Source organism: Lithohypha guttulata, assembly GCF_036872675.1.
Source record: "Lithohypha guttulata strain CCFEE 5908 chromosome Unknown scaffold_10, whole genome shotgun sequence".
Taxonomy (NCBI): domain Eukaryota; kingdom Fungi; phylum Ascomycota; class Eurotiomycetes; order Chaetothyriales; family Trichomeriaceae; genus Lithohypha; species Lithohypha guttulata.
The window spans coordinates 112179-137713 of record NW_027042759.1 but is presented as its reverse complement, the minus strand read 5'-3'; the positions used below and the strand labels follow the sequence as shown (position 1 = coordinate 137713).

General features: G+C 49.9%; 9 protein-coding genes across 9 annotated transcripts; 6 read left to right on the top strand and 3 right to left on the bottom strand.

Moving 5' to 3' along the window:
• Window positions 1–247: 247 nt before the first annotated feature.
• Window positions 248–2123, top strand: SRB4 (RNA polymerase II mediator complex subunit; the record flags this gene model as incomplete). Its single annotated transcript, XM_064902832.1, has 3 exons — window positions 248–510; window positions 560–1080; window positions 1129–2123. 3 exons carry the CDS (start codon window positions 248–250, stop codon window positions 2121–2123), a joined length of 1779 nt encoding a protein of 592 aa, XP_064750721.1.
• A 629-nt stretch (window positions 2124–2752) lies between these two features.
• Window positions 2753–3910, top strand: ISN1 (IMP 5'-nucleotidase; the record flags this gene model as incomplete). The annotated part of the gene is made up of 2 exons (XM_064902831.1): window positions 2753–3824; window positions 3861–3910. 2 exons carry the CDS (start codon window positions 2753–2755, stop codon window positions 3908–3910), a joined length of 1122 nt encoding a protein of 373 aa, XP_064750720.1.
• Window positions 3911–4377: 467 nt separating this feature from the next.
• NEW1 ([NU+] prion formation protein 1) lies at window positions 4378–7698 on the top strand (the record flags this gene model as incomplete). The annotated part of the gene is made up of 1 exon (XM_064902830.1): window positions 4378–7698. One exon carries the CDS (start codon window positions 4378–4380, stop codon window positions 7696–7698), a length of 3321 nt encoding a protein of 1106 aa, XP_064750719.1.
• A 282-nt stretch (window positions 7699–7980) lies between these two features.
• Window positions 7981–10169, bottom strand: dpp5 (Dipeptidyl-peptidase 5; the record flags this gene model as incomplete). Its single annotated transcript, XM_064902829.1, has 2 exons — window positions 7981–9996; window positions 10044–10169. The coding sequence occupies 2 exons, from the start codon at window positions 10167–10169 to the stop codon at window positions 7981–7983; spliced, it is 2142 nt and encodes a 713-aa protein (XP_064750718.1).
• A 1945-nt stretch (window positions 10170–12114) lies between these two features.
• Window positions 12115–13302, bottom strand: LTR64_008517 (uncharacterized protein; the record flags this gene model as incomplete). The annotated part of the gene is made up of 1 exon (XM_064902828.1): window positions 12115–13302. The coding sequence occupies one exon, from the start codon at window positions 13300–13302 to the stop codon at window positions 12115–12117; it is 1188 nt and encodes a 395-aa protein (XP_064750717.1).
• A 938-nt stretch (window positions 13303–14240) lies between these two features.
• On the top strand, window positions 14241–17078 carry TPS3 (Trehalose-6-P synthase/phosphatase complex subunit; the record flags this gene model as incomplete). The annotated part of the gene is made up of 1 exon (XM_064902827.1): window positions 14241–17078. One exon carries the CDS (start codon window positions 14241–14243, stop codon window positions 17076–17078), a length of 2838 nt encoding a protein of 945 aa, XP_064750716.1.
• Window positions 17079–18221: 1143 nt separating this feature from the next.
• On the bottom strand, window positions 18222–20137 carry LTR64_008515 (uncharacterized protein; the record flags this gene model as incomplete). The annotated part of the gene is made up of 2 exons (XM_064902826.1): window positions 18222–19342; window positions 19396–20137. 2 exons carry the CDS (start codon window positions 20135–20137, stop codon window positions 18222–18224), a joined length of 1863 nt encoding a protein of 620 aa, XP_064750715.1.
• Window positions 20138–21237: 1100 nt separating this feature from the next.
• Window positions 21238–23043, top strand: HIP1 (histidine permease; the record flags this gene model as incomplete). Its single annotated transcript, XM_064902825.1, has 1 exon — window positions 21238–23043. One exon carries the CDS (start codon window positions 21238–21240, stop codon window positions 23041–23043), a length of 1806 nt encoding a protein of 601 aa, XP_064750714.1.
• A 539-nt stretch (window positions 23044–23582) lies between these two features.
• On the top strand, window positions 23583–25522 carry LTR64_008513 (uncharacterized protein; the record flags this gene model as incomplete). Its single annotated transcript, XM_064902824.1, has 3 exons — window positions 23583–24186; window positions 24233–24283; window positions 24354–25522. The coding sequence occupies 3 exons, from the start codon at window positions 23583–23585 to the stop codon at window positions 25520–25522; spliced, it is 1824 nt and encodes a 607-aa protein (XP_064750713.1).
• Window positions 25523–25535: the final 13 nt, after the last annotated feature.

The window sequence follows — 25535 nt, the reverse complement described above, 5'->3', positions numbered from 1 at the left end:
TTCGCCAAAACTTGCCCTAACATTTCTCCCTTCTTTGCATTGTGGTATGACTACTGGTCTAACAACTGAGTATACTGAACAAATGTATCGCTAAGAACACGATTCACAAAGTGTCTCGAAACTAAAATGCCTCGGTGACACCCAAGCGACGCGTTTGCCACGTGTACCTCATTGTCAACCACCAGTGGAGCAAGCTGAGGTCTTCGTAGTCCGGTGAGCAGAAGGTTCGCGATCGTGAGCCGCAGCCATGTCTCCAGGCATGTCCTTGACAATCCCGTATGAGCCTGCAAGCGGTCCAAAGAGAACAAGCTTGGGAAGCGATGTCCAGCAGATGGTGAGGCAGAAAGGTCCGTTCCATACCATTACGGAAGACAGACTACTGGAGGAATTCAACGCGCCTCAAGATGAAGATGTTGATTCTGAGCAGGAGGATGAAACCTCTGTGGAAGGGCACCAGGCAACGCTGGAGAGGCTGTTCAAGGTCAAAATGGAAATGTTGCAGCAGATTGGGTGAGCCGATCATAAAGGTAGACTATGTGCATGCTAATTCCGTCTTCAGCCAGGTTCAACAGGAGTTGTTGACATTAATTGATGGAATGTCTCTTGTCGTAGCTGCTAATTCAAGATTGGGCCGCTCTGCCATGTCTCCAGCATTGAGAGACGCAGTGCCTGTTGGTTCTGGAGCCACAAGGAAGATTGAGCGGAAGAGGGTGCCGAAGGAGGTGGTTTCCAAGTTGATGGACGTATCTACCATTTACCGCGCCCAGGCACTCGAATCTGCATCTCAAAGTCTCTCGAAGGCGGCAGACCGTCTGGAGACAGAAGCACAACGCCAGGCCAAGTATTGGCAGCAGTTGGCCAGCCTCAGAGCTAGAGGCTGGCCTATCAGTCGACTTCCCAACAACAACCGTGTCCTGGTTGTGCATTTCGGTACTGCTGAATCAGGGCCTACATATCTCAACAGAGGCATCGTCATGCTTCATCAAGACGCAGAAGGTAATCTAGTCCTTCCTGGTCAGCTTGAGGCTCGCACCCAAAAGGTGTTGTCAGTCACTATCTATCGGAAGAATATCGTTACAGGTAGGTATGTATGTGAACAAGCTCATGCCGATGCGCAAACCAAAATAGAGAAAGACTTGCTACATACTCGAGAGTCATTGTTCCAGGATGAGCTGTTCACTGAAGCAGCCAAGGAAGCTCGGCTTATTGCGAACATGGACGTAAAGAGTCGCTCCTCTTCAATCGATCTACAGCTCTCGGCAGACTGCTCCGTCAACATATCCTACACGACCAGACCAGAAGATCTTCAGCACGATTCGCAGGCAGACCGTGACTTGGCATGTCTAGTCGCGTATGGTCTGCGGTTAATGCTCGTTACGGAGCACGAACACAGGCACATACAACGTTCACAACAAAAGCCTCCGCCGTTGGCTCCAGGCTCGCGTCCTGCTCCCGAGTACGCCCTACTACGACCAATCTTCGCACAACTTCGTCACCACGACAGGCTATCGGGCCTATTGGCCACCGTTCGTGCCTATCAAGTATCGCTCAAGGTTGCAGGACTTAATCTATCTTTTGACATAGAGACACAAAATGCTATCGAAGGCTATCAATTGAATCTGCACGCTCTTCGCAGGATGGTGGCCACTGAGCTCAAGGTCTCGCTACCGTCCGGCAAGTTCTTGACCATCAAGATAGAGACACATCTTGCCCCGCCGCTGTTCGGCACACAGTATTCTTCAACGACATACGAAAGCATTTGCGGACCCAGATCGTGTGCTCAGACATCGTCTATGGGTGACATGACAGGTTTTCTGGAAGATGTCCTCGCAAAGGATGTTGTTTCTATGCTTTTGGATGAGCAGCGAGCTGGATCCTGGCAGGTATACCGCGATTGTCCTCTCGTGCTGAGCATTGCAGGGCGGCAGCAGACTACGACCACAATCTTTGTGACTTGTGGCCAAGGCAGATTAGCTCTGTCACGGCTGCAAAGAGGCAGCACGTCCAAAGAAAGGGTACAATGGGATCAGCACGGTGCTCATTTCATAGGTGAAGACCGAAAAGGAGAAGATGTGGAGCCAACCTTGATAGATATAGCCGCTTCTTGGGCTTCAAGATCGTGATCAGTGCCCGCAAGAACTGCTTCGCGATACCGTTTTCTCTTATGTTGGCAACGAGGCAGTAGCAGTGTTAACTGCAAGCATCTATGTATTCGCTATCTTTTTTGCAGAGCCATCGCAATAAACTTTATAGGAGCAACAAATTGCACTAAGTATGGTTTACTTCGACGTGTTGATTGGCTACACAAACTTGAGCCGGCGGTAGCCGTGCGTCCTCATCTATCCTTGCACAACTGCTAGTTTGTACGTGAATCTTGACCATCGGACCGACCAAATGCGAATGCTGGCAAGCACGTTATTCCTAGCGCTATACAGTGAGGATTCGTGATCTCTCCCATTGTCTGGATACACTGCACTTTGAGTTTTACAGGCGTGCAAGCATACCACAAGCTGAATGAAATAGTTGGACGAGCAACCCCGCAAGATGACCACGAGATATCGAGTAGAGTGTATGAATCATTGACAGGAAAGTATTTAGTTCAGATAAGCTGATAGAGGTGGTAGATGCTCTGAAAACACATAGACGAGATCAGCTCATCGAATGGATCAAAGGCCTCTTAGCGGTACCCTTCGTCCTCAATGCCCAGCCAGCGACACCATACGACGGAGACCATCAGGACAAACTTGACAAGATGGCTGCATCTGCCCGCCAAAGGTACGCGGATGTCTTTCGAGACGTGGAGGCATTGGTAGACGACCACATCGCGCACCAGATCACTCGATCCCGGTCGAAACTCAGCATGCTTGTTCCAACTATCTCTGCCTTCTTTACGCCACTGTACCTCGAGGAAGCTTTTCTGAGGCAGGATACTGCACGTGCTATCTCTTCGCGCAGATTTGTGGCTCCGTCCTTCAACGACATACGGCTCGTGCTGAACACGGCACAGTTGTTGGCGATTATGGCTCCCAAGAGCAGTTCGATAGACGTCGTCAACGGGACTTCTGAATCACAGTTGCAACTATTGACATTCGATGGAGATGTTACGCTATACGAGGACGGAGCATCATTACATTCACCAGAAGCCAATCCAGTGATAAATCGATTACTCTATTTCCTCTCAAAAGGCGTGCGAATAGCTATAGTTACAGCGGCAGGGTACACACAACCCAAGAATTACTTTGACCGTTTATCAGGACTTTTAGTGGCAGTGAAAGATTCGACCACTCTAACGCCTGAACAGAAGCAGAATCTTGTGGTCATGGGAGGAGAGTCCAACTACTTACTGGTTTTCGACGACGCTGAAGAGTACTGCTTGAGATATATTCATCGTCGAAACTGGATACTCGATGTCATGTATACCTGGACGGAAGAAGCCATACAATCTCTGCTTGATATTGCAGAAGCGGCATTTGAATCTTGTATACGGACGCTGCATCTAAAAGCCAAAGTCCTTCGCAAAGAGCGAGCGGTCGGCATATACGCAGCAGATCAGGGTATCAAACTCAATCGTGAGCAATTGGAAGAGACAGTCCTCGTGGTCCAATCAGTCGTCGAGGCCTCATTGACCTCAACGCCGAAGCCTGCTCATTCTCACATCCCATTTACTGTTTTCAATGGTGGTGCGGATGTCTTTCTGGATGTTGGTGATAAATCACTCGGAGTTCAGGCGTGTCAGAAGTGGTTCGGGGGAATTGGACCATCAAGCACCTTGCACGTGGGTGACCAGTTTCTGAGTGGTGGCGGCAACGACTTCAAAGCCAGAAGTGCGTGTTGTTGTGCATGGATAGCTAGTCCTACAGAGACTGTAGCCTTACTCGATGAGATGATTTCCTTCGAAATCAAAAAATGACCCGGAATTACATGGTCAGTCTGGTGAACGCCTGTACTTTTCCAACCACCACGTGTGGCCCCTGTCTTCACATGCTCAAATTGGGCCTATACTTTACGTCATCCGCCTAAACTTAGGTGCGCAAGGCCCTGCAAACAATCTGCGCTAAGCGCGCAAAGTTGAACTTGTGGTTGTGGTTGGTATCGATAAGGAACGGGAAGAGGCCGGCGGGCAGAAATTTCCTGGACCAGTGAGAATTTCAGTTCCGCTGACCAACAGAACGGTCGTCCTCGTAACTTTTCCCCTTGACTTGCTTTTTGTATCCTCAGCCCTTCCTTTGCATAGACCTTTGACAGCGCGCTGGTCGCTCAGCAATCTCCTCTCCCTTCGTTCTGCGACCTTGAGCTACTCCAATTCCTTCATTTTCCTCAGAGACGCGACTCATAGAAAATTCTCACCCTCGAATGCCGCACGCAGAGTCGCCCACTATGAGTGAGGCCACAGTCCCAGTGAAGACGTCGTTCACTGGTGTCGCCCCATCTTCTGACGAGATCAATGGCGTTTTCCGATCTATTGTTGACACAGACAACGCGCAGGCATCCCTAGATAACTCGTACACTCTTACCAATCTGCTTCTTCAGACAGTTGGTATCAGGGGTCTTCTAGCCAACGATCTGATCCCACAAATCAAGAAAGCCGCTACCGACAAGAAGAATGGCTCAAAACGGGAGAGCGCAATGTTCATCCTTGGTGCCATGTTCGAACGTTTCCCACGAGAACAACCTCTATCTGAAGTCGTCTTTCTGGTGCAGAACGGCGGATTACTGAACCTAGTACTGGACTGTCTTGCAGACAAGGGTCCCTCCGTGCGCGAATCTGCACAATACGCAGTGGACGAATTATTCAAGAACCTCTCTCCTGAAGCGAAAGTAATAGGATTGCTCCCATGCCTCACATCCTACCTCTCGAAACCAACAGGAAAATGGCAGGGCACTGTTGGCGCGCATAATCTGCTAGGCAAAATGGCAGACAGCGCTCAATTAGGTACTGGCTCGAAAGAGGAGGAACAGGCCAAGGACGTACTGCGAGAATCCATGGGCAGAACCTTGAAGGAGCTGATACCCATAGTGGAAGGTGGTATGCACGATCTGAAGGCCGAAGTGGGAAAGGCTGCGCAGAAGACCATGCTTTCACTCACAACTCTACTGCAGAATGACGACGTTGCACCCAGGATACCAATGATCATGGATTTTATGAAGAACCCCTCAGACACATCGTTGCAAAAGGCCATTCATGGTTTGTCTCAGACTACTTTCGTAGCTGAGGTCACCTCTCCTGTATTGGCACTACTCACACCCATCCTTGAGCGATCCCTCAACACCCCAACGACATCGCAGGAAGTTCTGCGACAGACAGTAGTTGTCTGCGAGAATCTTACCAAACTCGTTCACGATCCGGCCGAGGCAAGAGTCTTTCTGCCGAAACTTCAACCTGGTGTCAAGAAGGTCAAAGACCGGGCCTCTCTACCGGAGGTCAGAGAACTGGCAACAAGAGCAGTGGACACCATGCTGAAGGCTATGGGTGAAGATGCCGATCCAGCTACAAAGAGACAAATCCAGAAGACTACAACCGAAGATGTCTTGAAAATCCTCGAGAAGGAGGTTCGAGCCAAAGGAGGCTTCTCGAAGGAAGATGCTGCGTTATGGAAAGACGGTCAGACTTACATCTCCAACCTGGTGCGTGAAGACGTCAACGTGCGTGTATTCAGCAGAATACCTGCTCATGTGGGCCCTTATCTTCGCTACATTCTTCCAGAGGACTCATGCAAAGCTGTTGCCGATGGTGTGCAGAAGTACTTCTTGGACGAAGACCACAAGAGATACGGCGCTCCAGTCCAGAGCAACGGCGACGAGGTCGTAGTGGTTGATGCCGATTTCTCTCTTGGTTATGGTGGCATGCTTCTACTATCCCATACCAATCTCAGACTCATCAAAGGACACAGGTACGGTCTTTGTGGTCGTAACGGTGCTGGTAAATCTACTTTGATGAGATCGATTGCCGAGGGCAAGCTCGAAGGCTTCCCCTCCAAAGATGTGCTCAAGACATGTTTTGTTGAGCACAATCAAGGTGAAGATGCAGATATTACAATCCTCGACTACTGTATGAAGGACCCTGAGATCATGAACGAGGGACAGGAGCGCATATCTCAAGTTTTGGCTGAGGTTGGTTTCACAGCTGGTCCAGAGGGACGGCAATCACACAAAGTCGGCTCCCTGTCTGGCGGCTGGAAGATGAAGCTCGCTCTTGCCCGTGCCATGTTGATGAGGGCCGATGTCTTTCTGCTCGACGAGCCAACTAACCATCTAGACGTTGCGAATATTGCCTGGCTGGAAAATTACCTCAAAACCCACCTCGAAATTACCTCTCTCATCGTATCTCACGACTCTGCCTTCCTTGACGATGTATGCACAGACATCTATCACTACGAGCAGAAAAAGCTGGCCCATTATCGTGGCAACCTAGCTGACTTTGTCAAAGTCAAGCCAGAAGCAAGAGCATATTACACGCTCTCAGCCTCACAGGTTCAATTTAAGTTTCCTCCACCAGGGATATTGTCTGGAGTTAAGTCGGCTACACGATCGATTCTTAGGATGACAAATTGTTCTTTCACATACCCTGGGAGCAGCAAGCCCTCTCTCGCAGATGTCTCGTGCCAGCTTTCACTCAACTCGCGTGTTGCCATCATCGGAGCTAACGGTGCAGGCAAATCTACCCTCATCAAGCTCCTTACTGGCGAGACTATCCCTCAGATTGGTAAAGTCGAAAAGCATCCTAACCTGCGAATTGGCTATATCAAGCAGCACGCTCTCGAACACGTCGAGATGCACATGGAGAAGACACCCAACCAATACCTACAGTGGCGTTATGCAAACGGTGACGACAGAGAAGTTCTCATGAAGCAGACTCGTATCTACACCGACGAAGAGCGTGCACAAATGGAGAAATGGATCGACCTAGGCGACGGAAAAGGTGCCCGTCAGCTCGAAGCCCTCATCGGCCGACAAAAGCACAAAAAGGACTTCAAATACGAAGTCAAATGGCGCAACATGCTACCCAAGATGAACACCATGGTCTCCCGAGAAACCCTTACAGAATGGGGCTTCGTCAAACTCATCCAAGAATTCGACGACCACGAAGCCTCTCGCGAAGGCCTAGGCTACCGCATCCTCGAACCAAAAGTCATCTCCAAACACTTTGAAGACGTCGGACTCGACCCCGAAATCGCAAACCACAACGAAATCTCCGGCCTCTCGGGCGGCCAGAAAGTCAAAGTCGTCCTCGCAGGCGCCATGTGGAATAACCCGCATCTCCTCGTCCTCGACGAACCAACCAACTTCCTCGACCGTGATTCTCTCGGTGGCCTCGCCGTCGCCATCCGCGACTACAAGGGCGGCGTCGTCATGATCTCGCACAACGAAGAATTCGTCGGCGCGCTTTGCCCCGAACAATGGCACATTGCGGACGGCAAGTTGACTCACAAGGGTCATCTGGCTGTTGACATGGGCAGGTTCGAGGACAGTAGACCCGGATCGAGTAACGTGAGCTCTGTGGTCAGTAGTGCGTCTGCTTCGGCGGTCAACTCGGGCGTGGAGGATAACAGTGAGATGAAGTTTCGAGCGAAGAAGAAGAAGAAGATGACGAGGGCGCAGTTGAAGGAGAGGGAGGTGAGGAGACGGTTGAGGCATATTGAGTGGTTGAATAGTCCGAAGGGGACGCCGAAGTTTCCGGATACGGATGACGAAGAGTAATGAGGTTCTGGTATGTGTTGGTTGAGAGGCGTTTAGAGTACTCGTTTTCGGGACGATAGACTACTGTGTTTGCATGAGTTCGTAGAAGAGATGAGACCATGCAAAGTTGGGCATAGCGATGGCGTTCGTGATCTGCTTTCACGCTTCGAAAAATTACGACTATTGTTTGAGAGATAAAAAGTGATTTTGGGTTGACAAATTAGGCTTCTGAAATATACTTCGTGTCGCATTACTGCTATGCTTGGTACATTCTGAATCTTTAACACTTCTGGATAACTCGACCTAATACGGCCCTTCCTGACTGATTCCAGAGTAATAGTTTATCCACCTGAAGATCTCCGTATGCCACACCAAGCTGTTCTGCCTGTTGAGTACCCAGTGGTTCTCGTCTGGAAAATTGAGGAACTTGCTTGGCACACCCTTCACCTGCAGTAAATTGAACAACATGATACCTTCCGACACTGGCAACCTGTAATCCAGATCATTGTGTATTACGAAATGTGGCGTTGCCCAGTTCTCTATATAGTTGATAGGATTCCACTCGTAATATGGCGAAGTTGTGTTTGGTGAGGTGAAGATGCCATTGAAGTCATGGTTCATGAACCAGAGCTCTTCGCTAGCGTATTGGTTCAACGTACTGGTTGAGCCATCGTGAGTGACCAGAGCCTTAAAGCGGCGACCAAGTTCGTGACCTTGCATCCAGTTGGTCATGTAGCCACCAAATGAAGCTCCTGCTTCAACGCCACGAGAGGTATCGACGTAAGGCAGGGAGCTGTTAACGTAGTCCCAGACGTGGACGAGATCATTGTATGGATAGTCGCCCCAATGGCCGGCAACTGCGTCGGTGAGGTTCTGGCCCCATCCGGTTGACGCAGTAGGATTTGGTGCGATAACTACGTAACCCTGGTCAGCCCAGACTTTGAAATTCCACCTCGTTGACCATGAATTGAAGTGGGCACCCTGTGGTCCTCCGTGCGTAATAAAGCATAAGGGATAACTCCCGTTTGCAGAGAAATTGGCCGGGTAGATGATCCAGGATTGTTGATCGATCTCACTGCTGTTGGTTGAATAGTAGAATTCTGATACGTCATTGGGGCCAAGACCAGCAAGAGCTTCGTCGACCAAATTGGCTTGGAAATAGACATTGGTAACAGTGCCGTTTGAGCTAACAGAGTATATGTCCCTGCTAGACCAGATCTTCGAATCTGATATCAAGAGGTTGCCATTTGGAAGCTGTTGCATCGCAGCCACGGTTCCTTCATCCGTGATATTGTTTGGATTGTAGTTGGCTCCAGCAGAGAGTGGTACTGTAAAGACACGTTCTCGACCTAGGTCAGGTGCAGCCACAAAGACAGCAGCTCCGTCGTTAGACCATACGAGATTATCAGGTGACCTGTCCCAATCACCAGCAAGGGCAGTAACGTTGAAATTTGATGGATTCGCATCTGCGACATACACAACATTGCGGTCAGATTCATAAGATATACCGTTCATTTGCACGTAGGCAATCTTTGAGCCATCTTTCGAGAACGTAGGGACCCCAGAGGCGCCTTCGGCGCCGGGGGTGGCGCCAATTGGGTTGATGGGAACAGACTGGTTAACGCTGCCGTTGAAGGGCACGAAGTAGATCTGGCTGCTGGTGAAGTTGGCTAGAGGCAAGTCAACATTTTTGGTAAGGAAGACAATGGAAGTGCCATCGGGAGAGATGTCGTAGTCGCCCGATCCACCAAAGGGTTGAACAGGTGATTCGGCGCAAGTGGCATTGCACTTTCCAGTCACGTAGTTTCGGAGGGCGCCATTGAATGCAAAGCTACCATTTGCCGCGGTGAGTACTCCGCCAAAGACGGCATTGCGCTGTTGGGATAGGTAGGTATCCCAGTGTCGCACGTATATGCTCGAGTAGATCCTGGCGGTGCTTGCCGGTGCTACGGCGGTGTCGGCGTTGTATGCAGTGCCGTTAGGATATGCTAGACCATAGAGCACGAAGTGAATGTCCCCAGACGCTGCAGTAACGGCTTTCAGACCAGAAAGCGGAGCTGGGACAGACCCCACGAGATTGGCATTTGAGAGGTTGTTAGCGTCCGCAGCGTACAGAGAAATGCCGCCGTCGCCTTCCTCGTTTGTGGCATTGACGTAAAGAATGCTGGTCGGTTCGGCGCCTACAAAGACAACTTCAGAAATGTTGGAGTCAGTCGACCAAACCGAGATCTCTCCTGTTGTTAGATTGAGCTTCTCCCATATTGTCGTTGCTTCTTGCGTCTCGAAGGAGTAGTTAGTGCTCGTGTAAACAGCAAATTCCTGTGCTTGCGTTAGTGTCGGGATTTCTTAGAAACCGAGAAACTTACTCCAGACGGGTTAGCCAGCGCAGGACCTCTACGAGGAGCAGCGAGCATAGCCTCTGGCGTGATAGCTCTGACGCAGGGCAGAGTAGACAGTACCACCACTGCTAGACATTGCTTCAGCGACCTCATTTTGCCGAGTAGGGTGCTCAAGCCAGAGTCTCGAGATCGGAGACAATTAATCTAAGGCGGAATAAAGGACTTGATACATGAATAAGCTGGGCATTGGACGTTTTATAACATTGTGCACACGACAATCCCAGCAAACACTGCTTCGACCGCATATGACCTGAATCATGTCGATCATCAAGCATTGCAGCGTAGCACTTCGAGTCTGCAACAAATTGGTGAGTGGCATGGTGATTGGCAAGTGGAGGTTTGCTCTCGCCGTTATGCTCAAAGAAGAAGGTACGGGATTGCGAAGTTGCATTTTTATGCAGCTTGCCCCAGGAAATGAAGTCATCCCACCAACTAAAAAACCCCGAGATTTTGACATAGGGTTTCACGTCGATCAGGAACCGCACCACAATTGACTACTGCGCGACAGTCCTCGAGAACATGCTTCTCATCTCCTGCTCGCAAGATTGTAGTGTAACACCAGTGCAAGGAAGACACATTCATCAACATTCGTTATGTACACCGTCTAATAGACTTGCCAACATCTACACGACAAGGGTGTCAATGTTACAGGCAATCGCATGTCGGGTTCCTGCGATCTCCGACCATGTTCGCCATTCGAGATAAATAAGCGTGGCAGGAAGAGCTTGTCCAAACCAAGCAGGAAACTTGAGACATTTTGTTGATACGTGATTGGATCTGAAATGCTTTGCTATCACTACCAAGACATTGGTGTTCTCGTTAGGTTCCCGTAAATGCTACCCCGAGCAGAACATATTGCCTCGGATCACCTTCCCAAATTGGGAGTACTTGTGGGACACGCAAAGCTTGAAGTGCTTGCGGTCTGATATGTTACCATCGGCATCCAGGGAGAGAGAAGCAGCATAAACGTTCAAAGTAGAATGTCCTCTGCATGATTTTCGAGTCCTTACCCTGCACGTGCTAGAGCTGCCAATGTGCCCAGGGACCAAGGCCGGCGGTGCAGTGTTCCTGGGGGTTGAAATCGAAGGGAGAGTGTGCTATTTCGAGATGAACTCTCTGTGATCGGACACCTCACAGAAAACGCCCTCTCCAGAGAAGAGCGCAAGACGCAGGTACATACGTCCTAATACGCTACTTTCCAAAGATGTCCGGCCTTCTATACGCAGTACTTCAAAAACCATTGACCTATCATATATTTCCGCCTACTACGCACAAACCTAGATTCTTTTTTTGTGGCAGCCTGAACTGATAGCTCAGATCTACAGACAAATAATGGGCTTGGTTCATCTTCACCCTAGTGGTCGTCCGGAAAATTGAAGATGCTTCCCTTTCCGTCTCTGTACCATGTCGCTGCTTCGGGTTCTGCAGTCTTCAATGCGCTTGTGCACGCCTCCTTCTTTCATGATGATATCCTTCAAAGGTTTTGAGAGTTCTTGCACAGCTGGCAGAAGATGCCACATGAAGATGTGCGATTCGCGTACTGTTTTAAGATCGGCAGGAGTGCAAGTGATAGCTCCATTGGGTATGTGAGATGTAGGATGTTTGTGTGCATGCCCATGGAGATCTGATCGAGAGCATCCTTTCTTGAGAATTACCACATAATTTCTCCACGACTTTTCTTTGAGAAATTGTCACACCCTTTCGCTCACGGCAATCCTGTGCTTGACGACAAGAATCGAATGCTGGCAATTGTTGTACTTTACTTGCCAAGCATTTGCTGCCGGCAAACATGCTTTGTACTTGCTTGTCCTCTAACTGTGATGATGTCGTGCTTGCCAAAGTTACGATCCCTAACGATACAAATCAGTATGCAGCAGGCCGAAGCTACGCTTGCCATCTACCTGCTCAAAGACTGATCAATTTTTGCATCGTGCAAATGTCTCACCGTCGAGGATGGAGTCATGTTGGTGTGAAGGAGTCCCAAGATATATCCTCATCTGGTCAATGTTCCTCCTGACCAAGAAAAGTCGCTGTAGACCTACACAAGAGCTCTAACACCCAAGCCAACACTGTGAGTTTCGAAAAGCTCTATCAAACCGGCCCCAAGACACTCTGCCAACACCCAGTCAAACGATAAGCCTCGGAAGGACTTCCATTTCTTGGTCTTCGCAGGCAGGACATTTGAGAACTCCCCTCGAATGCGCTTTGCCACCGAGATCTGGTTGGCATTGTCATCGATATTGCCATTCCATCTTTCTCTCAACAGGTACACGGGGGCCTGTCTATGTCTGGAGAATTGCCGTAATAGGTCAAGAAAATGATTTCGTGAGGCATCGACAAGCTGCAGGTATGATGAAAGTCCTGGCACAGATAGGACAAATCGATTCTCTGCCATGGTAGCGGTAGTGGTTTTCGATCGACGAGCGCTGCCCACACCACCTAGCGACTCAAAAGTTACACTGGAATCAAATGAGACGGCTTGAGGACAGGAAGTAGACCTTGAGAGGATAGGAGCAGCAGCAGCAGGTCGACCAAAACCCGCCTCCACATTACGAGAGCTCTGAAGTGAAGGAGCGACCAGAAAGCCAGCACGGAACAGAAGCTCAATATGCAACCTAGTCAAAAACGAATTCGGAAGTGCATGGACTCTCGGATTGGCTTGCAATGCAGCGATGAACGAAGACACGACATCGTCAGGCAGGCCTGATGCACGAACAATACCTTCATAATCCCGAGTTGCAATAAGGAGCTCCTTGAGACCACTCACTTCATTGCCGCGACCAACAAGTTGAAGTCTGCGAACTTCATTGTGCGCAAGCAGGTATTGAATGTCTCTTTCAGTCTTGCTTGATATTGATCGCAAGGCATGAATATGAGCCAAGGAGACGACAGCTGGAAGGTTTTTCTGGAAATTGAGAACCTCAGCGATGCCAACACTATTCATGCCAGCCCTGTCCGGCAGTGGCTCGAACATAGTAGTGCGAGCATACTTGATGGCGGAGAGAACATCACTGGTGCTGTTGTCAACCACGCTGGCGAGTTTGCCAGTGGGTGCAAGGGCACCTTCCTCCTCCAATCCTACATGGCCATCCAGGATGTTTGCCACAGTATGTGCTCTATGCAACGAGGTTGCCGGCTTTGCGGAATTGAAGGGTAGAGACGCCGTTCGTTGCGGACGAGGTTTCGTGACTCGAGATGAACGAGCACCCGTCAAATACAATGGCATTGCGATGCTGATCCAGGAGAGAACCGACAAGCATTTGGCGACGTGAAGAAAGCATACCGAGCCGCATCCGTTATTTTCACGTACTACTTGTTCATGATTGGACCGGAATTCTTGATCGTACTTTGGGCGGCCTCCAAGGTAGCTTAGCCCTGAAAAGCATCTGTGAATGGATGGAACTTGCCTGGAAGATATGCAGAAGGTGCAACTGGGCAGTCTCTCGCCAGCGCAGGCAACCACGATCAGGAAAAGCTTGCAAAAAACGTGCATCATAGCTCCCCCAACCGTTGAGCTACCCGTCAAATTGGCTTCGATTTGAGCCCCTCTGGAGTCGCGGAAGCATGAGACGGTCAAATGAGAGTCGCCGTGTTCCTGGCACGAAGCCCGGATGGCTCTGCCGTCATTCTGCTGTCCAGAATTCTGGAGATTCCGTTGGAAAAAAGTTGGGATGTCTATTTCGACAACCTCATCCACAAATGAAGCGACTTCTCTAGTCTTTGTTTTCCAAGACTGTGCCATGTTTTTACGGGGCACATGTCCTTTCGCTTGTTGGCTTGCCAGCACCTTCCGCGACTAGGAATCGGTCGATGGATGTTGATAGGTAGGTAATCCAGCTACAGTACGCGTGTTGTGGCTTGCATGTGCTGAATCGTGAGATACCGGGAAACGAATACGTTCGTCATGGTTGTCACTTCCACCTCACCTTTTTGTCGCAGAACTCAGGTGTTGGACTCGGCGACTCCCTTGTCACCACCCTGTCGCTGCGCTGATCACTCTTCCACCTGACAAACGACCTGCGTGTACTTGACCGAGTCGAACCCTCACTTACCTGCATAGATAAACATTTCATATTCAAACTCTTTTTTCATCCACCCTATACACATATTCATACCACACATTGATGTTTGCGCTATCGACGAGCTGAACCTCTCTCTATCGTCATGGTGCTTCTACTTGCGGCACTGACTGTGCCCAACACTGTTGCTTTCCACTCTCTTTCTGATGTCGATACCACTCCTACCGTTTCCACCAGTTCTAAGAAAGAGGAGGAGTCAGGCCAGGACTACACCACCTTCAACCCTCACAAAGACCAACAACACGCCCGCAGCCAGAGTTTGCAGTTTGCACCCTCGCTGTCGCAAATTGGTCCTATACGAGCTCCAGCTGCACTCGCCAAAACCCCGGGAGCAACCACGAACCTCGAAGACTTCTTCAAACCTCAGAACTTCCAGGTCGTCCTCCCCAAAAAGGCCTTGATTCGTAACAAGTCTGCGACCAGCCTACAGGCGCTTGTGGCATCTGAATATCAGACCAAGAGTTGGGGCAAGATTGACGAGGTCAATCAACCTCAGTCACTTGCTGAATCACCGCCTTCGCAGTCGATTTTTGAAGATACCGCTATCTCGAAAGACCCGATCGGAGCCCCTCCAGAGACTTCAAGGACAACCCCGAGGACAAAGATTGCTCGTCGAAAGAAGAGGGATGTTGAGTATACCACCTCCAACTACACCATCCAACCGACCACGCTCGGTAATGCTGGGCTGTTCTCAGCCATTACTGCCATTGAAGACAAGGGAGCCTTCGAAGACTTCTTCTGGGTCGGTACTCTCGGCATGCCGACCGATCGCCTCCCTCAAGACGTCAAGGAGGACATCACCGACAAGTTCTTAAACGACCTGGACACCTTTCTGGTCTTCCTCAACGATACCGACATGAACGGTCACTACGAAAATTACTGCAAGAACATACTCTTTCCCATGTTGCACTCACAGGTCCCAGACGTACCCAAATCTAAGGCTTATCAGGATAACTCCTGGTCGCACTATAAGAAGGTCAACGAAGCCTTTGCCGACACCATCATAAAGAACTACAAAGAAGGAGACGTTGTGTGGGTACATGACTATCATCTTCTCCTGGTACCAAATCTTGTGCGCGAGAAGTACCCTCGTGCTCAGATTGGTTTGTACATTCACTCTGCTTTTCCTCCTTCAGAGATCTTTCGCAACCTGCCCTCGAGACTGGATCTGATTGCTGGCATGCTTGGTGCCAATATGATTGGTTTCCAAACCGAGGATTTCCGCTACCAGTTCCTCCAGACTTGCAGTCGATTACTCAATATCGAGGCCACTGACCACGGTCTTGTCCTGGAGAACGGTCGCTTCATTGATGTCTTTGGTATTCCTATGGGTATCGATATCAACACGATGAACATGCGTCGCCAGTTGTCCGAAGTCAAGGACAACATGAAAGAGCTTAGTGAGCGCTTTGCTGGCAAGCACGTCATCGTCTCACGCGACAAGCTGGACGGCATTCATGGCCTTAAACACAAGTTGCGGGGCTTCGCGGAATTCCTTGACCAATATCCTCAGTGGGAGGACAAGGTTGTGCTTGTCCAGATTGCTACTTCTGCTACCCAGGATATCGAGCTGAGGGACACCGTCAACAACCTCATCACTGAGATTAATGGTGACTGGGGCGATCTCAATCATCAGCCCATTGTCTACCTCAATCAGGAAATTGACTACCCTCAATATCTTGCTCTTATGAGCATTGCCGACTGTATGCTGGTAACCAGCTTGTCTGAGGGAATGAATTTGACCTGTCACGAGTTCGTCGTCTGTCAAGATGGTACCTCTAGCTTGAAAGGCTATGCTCCCCTGGTGTGCAGTGAGTTTATTGGTGCTGCCAAAGTCTTTGACAGTAACACCATACTCGTCAATCCATGGCACCCGAGAGGTATTGCAGCAGCCCTCGACAAAGCCCTCAGTATGAGCCACAAGGAACGCAAGCAGAGGTGGCAGCAGATGTTCGAGGTCACGCAAAAGTATTGTGCAGAATATTGGTTCAAGACCTTCACTCAGTCTCTGGAGCACGCCTGGAAAGCACACAATGCTAGAGATCCATCCACAGTTCCTCGACTACAGATGAGAGAGCTCAGGAAGAAGTACGCCGTTGCCGACAAGCGTTTACTCGTTGTCGATTTCGAAGGCACTTTGACCACGTGGGATTCACCCAAAGAACCAGTCATTACTGTTCCTCTAAAGGTCATCGCCATGCTCAATGAGCTTTTGGAGGATCAGAAGAACATCGTCTACGTTATGAGCGAGCAGAGTATGGACGCCCTGCAGCACATGTTCCGCAATGTTCGTGTAAAGGGTGCCTTACCCGATGCTCCTTCACGACTAGGACTTGTTGCTGAAAACGGTGCTTTCATCCGAAAACCAAACACTTCGGAATGGACCGAGCTCGTCAAACTAGATATCTCACCGTGGCGCAAGGGTGTCATGGACATCTTGGGTCACTACACAACCTCTATCCCAGGCAGTTCGATCAAGGAAATCAGGAGCGGAATAATATTCTCCTACGCTGATGCTGCTGATCACCAAGATGCATCGCACAAGGCTGGTGAGCTAGCCAATCAAATAAATGAGATGTGCGAGAACCTGGGTGTTAGTGCTACTCCAACGGAAAAGGGCTTGTACATTGCACCTAATCACATCGATAAGCGTCTGGCATGCAAGGCTATTGAGAAGGAGTTCTACAAGAAGGGCGGATCAGGTGAGCCAGACTTCATCCTTGTGTTCGGTGACTCGTATGAGGACGAGTGTGTTTTTGAATGGGCCCACGGTATTCAGGATCGAAATGAGAATATCAAGGTCAACACGACCGTGGTTGGGAAACGAAGCACACTTGCTCGGTCTGCCATCACTCAAGGCCCATCCGGCGTCTTGGCTGCTCTCGAGAAACTCGCCATGGTCAAAGACTCCAAGGCTGCTTAGTTGGCTGAGGGTGAGGATGTCTTGGCTGTACTGGAGAACTTGGAGGCGGCCAGAGACTCCAAAGCCGCTTAGTTGGCCGAAGATTATGATGATACCTTGCCACCTCTTTCGAAGCGAAGGAAGATGGTTACATGGATGAGGGGTTTAGTCCACCACCATTGAGCTATTTCTTCTGCGGGCCCAATAAGGCTCGACAGGACAAGGTCGGTTATGGCGCGACCACTACTACTTGCATTGAACGAATGACGAAATGCGCTCTTTTGTAACACCATAGCATTATGATACCCACTTCAGTTAGATAGAATATGTTTGGCGTTGGCTTGCTGTGAAGGTCGAGGTCGTTTTATTGACATTGTCGACGGGCAATAGATTCCGATTATCTGTCCTCCACTTATCTTCCTTCCTGGTATCGCGTCTGTCCAATGTTCAGTCCTGGATGCCTCTTTGGAGAGATGGTGTGGTGATGTTATATCTTTCGCAAGCCGACGCAATCGAGTTGTTCCTCGTTCCATGGCTTCCAACCAACCACTACGATAGATTTGGACGTCGCAGCTTCAAACGCAGATTGCAGCGGTTTCCACTTCCGCCCCTGCCATATTGACATAATCCTCCCTCACACGGTAGCACTTTCCGTCCATGGGTACATTTTTCCATCTCACCACCGCCTCTTGTCCTGCTAGCTAATCAGGTCCGACTACGGGTACTTTTCGTTGCTTTCATCCCGTTCCTACGAGTCCACGAGTAATTCATGTTCTTTCCATGCTAATGTCGCTCCTCCCGCGATTGTATTCCCTGTCGTGATTTAAGCGAATGACGAAACGGACTCGTTTTCCTGGGAGGAAGAGTCCAGTGAGGAGTGGAGGAAGGAAGAGGTCCACTTGTGTGTGTGAAAGTTTTGTTGAGTGGAGTAGAGGGTCGATGGGTGCTTGAGTTGCTGTTGATAGGGTGGCATACTAGGCCGGATAGTGATGTGGAGGTTGAGCGAGTCGTCTTTTTGGTGTCATTTTGTTGCCAGCAGCTAAGCGTCAGTCAAGAGACTTTTCATACATGCGCCGAAGTAGAGAGTCAAAAGAATAGGATGCATGTGATGGCTTCGATCTATTCTATCCAAGCCTATGGAATCGAAAATCTACCTCTACAAGTCTATGCCTTGCCTCCCTTCCCATCACCTTCGTAAATCAAAAATAGCAGTCCCCAATTAGCAAGTGCAACAACCGCCAAACCCCACCAAATTCCACCCACTAAATTTCCTTTCAAGCCTACACCTAGTAGCCATCCTCCTATCGTCGGGCCCAACATTCTTGCTGCGCTGCTAGCACTCTGCGCAACTCCGTGTATAGTCCCCAGCGAAGTACGACTGGGGCTGCTATTGTTGACCAGTATGACTGTGCCTGTTAATGCAAATGTTCGGCTCAACACTTGAGCTGCTAAGACCAGACTGAGCAGTATCCATACCAACCATGCTGGCTGGTTGGGTACTAGCACCAGAAATGGGAGAGTAGTGTATGCTAGAACTGAAAAGGGAAGAAAGAGCCTGTAGCTGGGTAACGTGCCTAAACGTGTGTTCAATGTCGGGTAGAGTAGGATTTGTAGGGGGAGACCGATAACGCCGAGGATGGCCATTGCTAGACCGACTTTCTCTTGGGAAAGCCCAAGACCACCAGTGAAGCGTAGAGATGGGAAGTGGAACCCCTCGTTATTTGCTCGGGGTGCTGGAAGTAGAAGGAAGATCAACGCGTTGAAGCTGCTGACGTGGAAGGCGAGCAGATGATGCTGCGCGAGCGTGAGGAGGACGTTCTTGGTTAGAATCTGTCGGAAAGGCGATGTGTTCGTGTTATGACCAGTCTTTGGAGGATTCATTGTTGGTGAAACCATGGGCTGGCGCTCGATGTCTGGCACAGAACGTGGAAAGACTGTCTCGCCAGAGCTTGCAGGCACGGTTGGCGTGGTTGGTGTAGGCTGCATTTCTGTTTCATCTGTAGCTACTTGCGAATATCCGGTTCTGTCTCTGCGGCGACAGATCAAGTCAGTAACAAGTCTTCCGACCTTGCGGCCATAGTCAGGCTTGTCACGCAAGGCCTCGTGCGTCTCATCTAAGCCGAAGACGACACACATTGCTGAAACAAAGATGAAGATACCGCTGAATAGGTTTGGCAGAGCATACGGGAAGGCGACCATCCAGCTGACCCCATTCTTGCCACCAAGCAACGAACCAGGGCCAAAGACATTTGGGAATGCAGATATGGGATCTGCAAGAAAACCACCTATAGACCTGTCAGTATACCCAAATCATCGACTTAGTGTACAGACGGAATACCTAAAATTGGTCCGATCACGACGCCTATATTGAAGCACATGGGCAGTAAGAGGAAAGCCCGCGACTGAAACCTCTTCTCCTGTACAATCTCGGACAACATGGTCCTCATTACACCAATATTTCCGTTCAGAGCACCAGCCAGAGCTCTGAAGAAGATGGCCTGGTAGAAAGACTTTGAGAAACCGACGCCTATACTGGCGATAGCAGTTCCAGTAAGGCCAACGAGCAGGACTTTCTTCCTGCCAATCCAAGGTGTATCAGCCGCTCGCCCCCACCAGACAGCGGTAAAGAACTGAGCCGCAGCGAATGCAGCAGTGAGCAGTCCACCTTGAGATGTGATGGTCGAGTCTGGTACTGAAGGATCAAACCACTTCAACTGAAAGAACATATACGCGGCTAAGGAACGCTCGCTCAATGGTTCAGAGAGTCTTGCTATGGTTAGGACAGCTAACTGACCCTTCTTGGGCAAGGACGTCCAAGTCACGGGTACGTCTTTGATCTTGTTTGCAGCACTGTTGGCTGATACAGAAGAGACCGGTTGCTCTTCATCTTCCTCGAGGAAAGAAGTACGTCTTGCAGCAGGTATCGTTGGCCGGTCGCCTTTGGGATGTTCTACATCGTCGCTGCTTCCGCTAGTGATTGGGCCCGATCCCGAAGACAGCAGGGAATCTAGGCTTTCACGTCTACTCACATCTGTGGCTAGACGATGTGACTTGTGATAGAGCGAGTGCTCATCCGGCATTCGCTCGAGGGTATGCTCTCCACGTTGTCGTCAGTGGCTGTCCTGGAGAAACCTATAACTTGCTTCGCCGGCATGTAAATAGCTCCTGGTTTTATGTATACGTATTCGGAAGAACTAAACCAAAACTATAGTAGGCCCTCATAGGATGTCAAGAACAACCATTATCGTATCACTAGCAGATACGGTCAAAATGTGTTGATGCCGAAATTCGCAGTTATCGGAGTTTCGCCGCGTGTCGGGAAATGCCGTTTCATAGTGCCTCAGGCTGCAACCAGTTCCATCCATTGATGCAATTACCATGTTCAACTATCGTTGATTTTGATTAGTAGCTAGTCCTGCCCAGACTGAACAAAGTAGGCTGTGTTCAGCGTCTGGTCTCTGTATGAGATCGTCATCTTTGATGCTATCCTCGGGGCCAAGGTTGTTCGTGTGTTCGTCAAGCCCTCAGTTAGCCGGCAACCAAGCACTGGTCTTTGGACTGGGAACGAGTCATGTGTTCCAACAGTCGTCGGCCATATCTATCTCTGACATCTAAATCTGCGCCTCGTTTCGTGGTCTACTTGTACAGCGTCCTTGAGGACGATAGGTTTGTAGCTGTTGCAGGCTCTGGTTGGACTTCTTCGCCAAAGTTGCTGGCCAGCTCAAGTACAGTATTGAGTTTCGGGCACGATCGTAAAGATACTTTTCTTGGGTGGTCCAGCCCTTGGATTTGCCTTTCAAGGATAACTGGTACCATTCTGGCGGGTTAGCAGCACATGGGCAGCTCCACCTGTCACTCGTTCGGGTGCTTATCGCTTGTCCGTTGCATGTCAGCGCATTGTTCCTATCAGTGAAGCTCGAGGTTGTTGCCGCAGCTGCGACTCCTTCTCAATCACTCAAATGTACGACGTGGTTGCACGTCTTTTATTTCAAGATTAATCGATAATTACCTGAGGTTGAATCCTGCTCTCGAAACTCTTTGTCGTGTTCCCACTGTCACCCTGTCGCAAGCCTTCACCACTCCATATCCTCAACGAAATAAGCCATTCGGAGGTATCTGTACCTCAGCAGTACTAGTGTCTGCTCACGACTGACATACCTAATGTCGCGCGCTCTCGAGAATGGGCGCCTTGAATCGAGTGTTCCCAGACAAGCAAGATCATAACATTTCTCTGTCCCCATCTCAGACGAATGTCTCTCTTACACCTTTTGGCGGCAACAGCACTTTCGAAGGTGATATGGACGAGGTCAAGAGGCCTCTATCCGCACGAGTTATCGATTCCTTCCGTCGAGACATACACGCTTCAGTGACACGTGGTAGTATTGGTGGACGCAGGAGATCTTACGATGCTGAGGCTGCTGCGGTCGCAACCGCAAACAGCCCACTGGTTAGAAGATTAAAGGGAAGACATTTACAGATGATCGCCATCGGTGGTTCCATAGGAACTGGCCTCTTCATAGGTACAGGTCGCGCACTGGCCCTCGGCGGGCCCGCCTCTATCCTCATCGCCTACTGTTTAATCGGAGGTATGATCTTCTGCACGGTCCAAGCACTTGGTGAAATGGCCGTCATGTTTCCTGTCGCTGGCTCTTTTGCTGCCTATTCAACAAGATTTATCGACCCTGCTCTCGGTTTCGCTATGGGCTGGAACTATTTGATGCAGTGGCTTGTTGTTCTTCCCTTGGAAATTGTGGCAGCCAGCATTACTGTTGATTACTGGAGTCCCAACATAAGGCTAAATGCTCTCTGGGTCGCTATCTTCTGGATATTGATCTGCTGTATTAACCTTTTTGGAGTTAGAGCTTATGGAGAGGCCGAGTTTGTCTTCTCTACTGTCAAGGTCACTGCTGTCATCGGCTACATCATCCTCGGATCCATCATCAACATCTGTGGAGGCCCAGGTGCCAGCTATCTCGGCTTCACATATTGGCAAGTTCCAGGCGCTTTCAACCATGGCTTTAAAGGTCTATGTTCGACCTTCGTCACGGCTGCATTCGCTTTTGCTGGGACAGAATTAGTAGGTCTGGCTGCCGCGGAGACCCAGAATCCACGGAAGACTCTCCCCGTTGCAATTAAACAAGTCTTTTGGAGAATTGCAACTTTCTACATCGCTTCAGTCCTGCTTATCGGCACGCTCGTAAGATACAACGACGAGCGACTCCTGTCTGGCAGTAGCGATTACGATGCCAAGGCTAGTCCTTTCGTTATCTCCATTCAGAACGCAGGCATTCAGGTCCTGCCTAGTGTCATGAACGCCGTGATCATGATCTCAGTGTTATCTGTCGGAAATTCAGCCATCTACGGTTCCTCACGTACATTGGCTGCACTGGCAGAGCAAGAGCAGGCACCTTCCATCTTCCGCTATATCGATCGTAAGGGTCGACCTCTTGCTGCCATCCTTCTTGCTTCCCTGCTTGGCGCCCTAGCCTTTGCTGCAGCGAGCACAATTCAGGTAGAGCTGTTCAATTGGCTCCTTGCACTCTCTGGTTTGTCATCGATATTCACCTGGGGTTCAATTTGTTTGGCACATATCCGCTTCCGTCGTGCATGGCGAGTACAAGGCTACAGTCTAGACGAACTGGGCTGGCAATCTCCTACAGGCATCTGGGGCAGTTATGTGGGATTTACCATGAACGCCCTCGTACTGGTTGCGCAATTCTGGACGGGTTTCAGCCCTGTCGGTCACGAGCAGCATGATACGAACTGGTTGGTGAAAAACTTCTTTCAGGCATACCTGACTGTACCTATAGTCGCCCTGTTTTTCATCGTGTATAAATTTTGGAGGAGAACAAAATTCGTGAAGTTGAGAGATGTGGATTTGTTCACAGGGCGTAGAGAACTAAACTTGAAAGTTCTCGTGGCTCAGGAGAGGGAAGAGCGTATGCACTGGCCGAGGTGGAAGAAGTTGTACAAGTTCTTATGCTAATTGCCCCGACGACGTCCTTGTGCACACAGACGAAGAAGACGTTGGTGGGCAGTATATATTCATGACTAACGATGTGCTTTTGTTGAGCGTTCGAGCGAGCTATATGCGGTCTGAACGGCCTCTTCTATATGTAAGTGTGGTCTGTCAATTATAGGATTCCCGATACTCGGACTCTCTGGCTCGATCATGCGTAAATAAGACTGATCCGCTTCTATGCTGAGAACAATCTCCATCTTACTGCGGCTCGTCACAACTTCCCGATCTGATAATGGCTCGAGTCCGCAGCTGAGCTTGCCTCAAGCATCGCTCTTCCCCGTTAAATGGCTCCTCATGAGTCACTCTTGCCAATAGGGTTGTCTTGCCCAGTCGCAACTTCATGCAGTTCTCACTTCCTCTTCGAAATGGGCGTCGAGCTAGATTTCTTCTATAGCACGCATATCCGGAGTGGCAGAAAAAAGGACGAACAGTTTCTTGTGCTAGCCTGAGCTCCTGAACAGCAAATTTCCAAAGCACAAAGCTCAGCCAAGACTATATCTTTCATGCACCCCAAGTCCTCGTCGCAGCTCGAAGAAGATGCTGCAGGGACAGAGACTCCGTCTGGCGTAAGTGATACCAGTGCAGAGCATGGTCTAGCTTCGCCGGTGTTTAAAGCATCAGTTGTCCAGCGTGCAGCCAGCCCTCAGTTTGCTGGCTCTGCCAAAGATGACCTGACATTTAGTGCTAAACCAGACACGCTGAGAATAGAAACGAGCTCGAATGATGGCTATCAAACGCCTAGCTCGCGATCTACCTTGCGCCTCTCTTGTATCCTCCTTGCTCTCTTCCTATCACTCTTTGTGGCTGCCCTCGATGCAACCATAGTTGCTACGGCAGTTCCGGTCATAACGCATGAGCTATCATCAGCGACCGGATACTCCTGGGTTGGCGGCGCATATCTCATTGGCAATGCTGTAGGAAGTCCAATCTGGGCCAAATTGAGCGACATTTGGGGCCGAAAGATGATTATGCTAAGCGCTGTCAGCATTTTCTTCGCCAGCAGTACTGTTTGTGCTACGGCCACGACTATGAGGACACTTATAGCCGGCCGAGCATTGCAGGGTGTAGCAGGTGGTGGTCTGATACTGCTTGTCCATGTGGTGATCAGTAGGTCTCGTTCTGCATTTTTGGTTCTTGTATTTACATTACATAGGTGACTTGTTCAGCGTCCGAAAGAGATCCTTGTTCATGGGAATAACCGAAGGTATGTGGTGAAAATGAGCATTTTTGACTTGAAACCACAAGGAGATCTTTGCTAATATATCACGAACCAGGCGTCTGGGCAGTCGCTGGTGGCACAGGACCCCCTCTGGGAGGTCTCTTCAGCGACCTGGTCTCCTGGCGTTGGTGCTTCTACATCAATCTACCTATTTGTGGTATTGCCTTCCTACTGCTCTTCTGTTTCTTAGATGTTCGACATGAAAAGACCAGCTTCAAGACAGGGCTCAAAGCTGTCGATTGGTTCGGGATCATCAGCTTCTTAGCCTTCTCCCTTATGGTTCTTCTGGGTCTAGATTTCGGCGGAGACGTTTTTGCTTGGAACAGTGCCAAAGTCATCTGCTTGATCGTGATCGGAACCTGTATGCTCGGCGTCTTTATCTACTCAGAAGCTAAGCTGGCGAAGCATCCCTTGATCCCATTGGCACTTTTCAGAGACAGGAGCAACCTGGCAGCAATAGGCGTTGGGGCTTTCCATGGCCTTGCATTCATGCCAGGTGAGTACTATACGCCGCTCTACCTTCAGGGCGTCAAGCAGTATTCTCCTGTCCGGTCTGGTGTGCTCCTCATCCCGCTGGTGGTTGCTACTGCATGCGTTGGTGTTCTTGCCGGCGTCATCATCCACAGAACAGGAAGATACAGAGAACTCATCTGGGTGGGTGCATTTCTACTCACTCTAGCCAACGGCTTGTTTATCATGTTGGATCGTGATACTTCACTTGGCAAATTCATTGGCTTCACCATCATCTTTGGTTGTGGTTCCGGCATGCTTTTCGAAGCACCACTTATTGCCATCCAAAGTCGATCGAGGCAGGAAGACGTTGCCACCGCGACCTCGACATTCAGTTTCTGTCGTTCCATCGCCCTTTCAGTCTCAGTGATTATTGGCGGCGTTGTCTTTCAAAATGGCATGGACGCGCAATCCGGTAATCTCAGCCGAGCCGGTCTACGAGCAGAGGCTGTAGAGGCATTGAGTGGTAAGGAGGCAGCCGCCAACGTTGCTTTGGCGGGTCAACTGACAGACGCCATGCAACGACGTGCAGCTGAGCGCGCTTTTTCATGGGCAATGCGGAATATGTGGATCATGTATACAGTTCTGGCGTTCCTAGGACTGCTTTGTGGTGTCTTTGTAGCGAAGGCTCAGTTGAGCAGGTCTCACGTCGAGACAGTGACAGGAATTAAGGCCGAGAAGTCAGGGACGACCGAAGACATCGAACTGACTTGATTTAAGACAATTT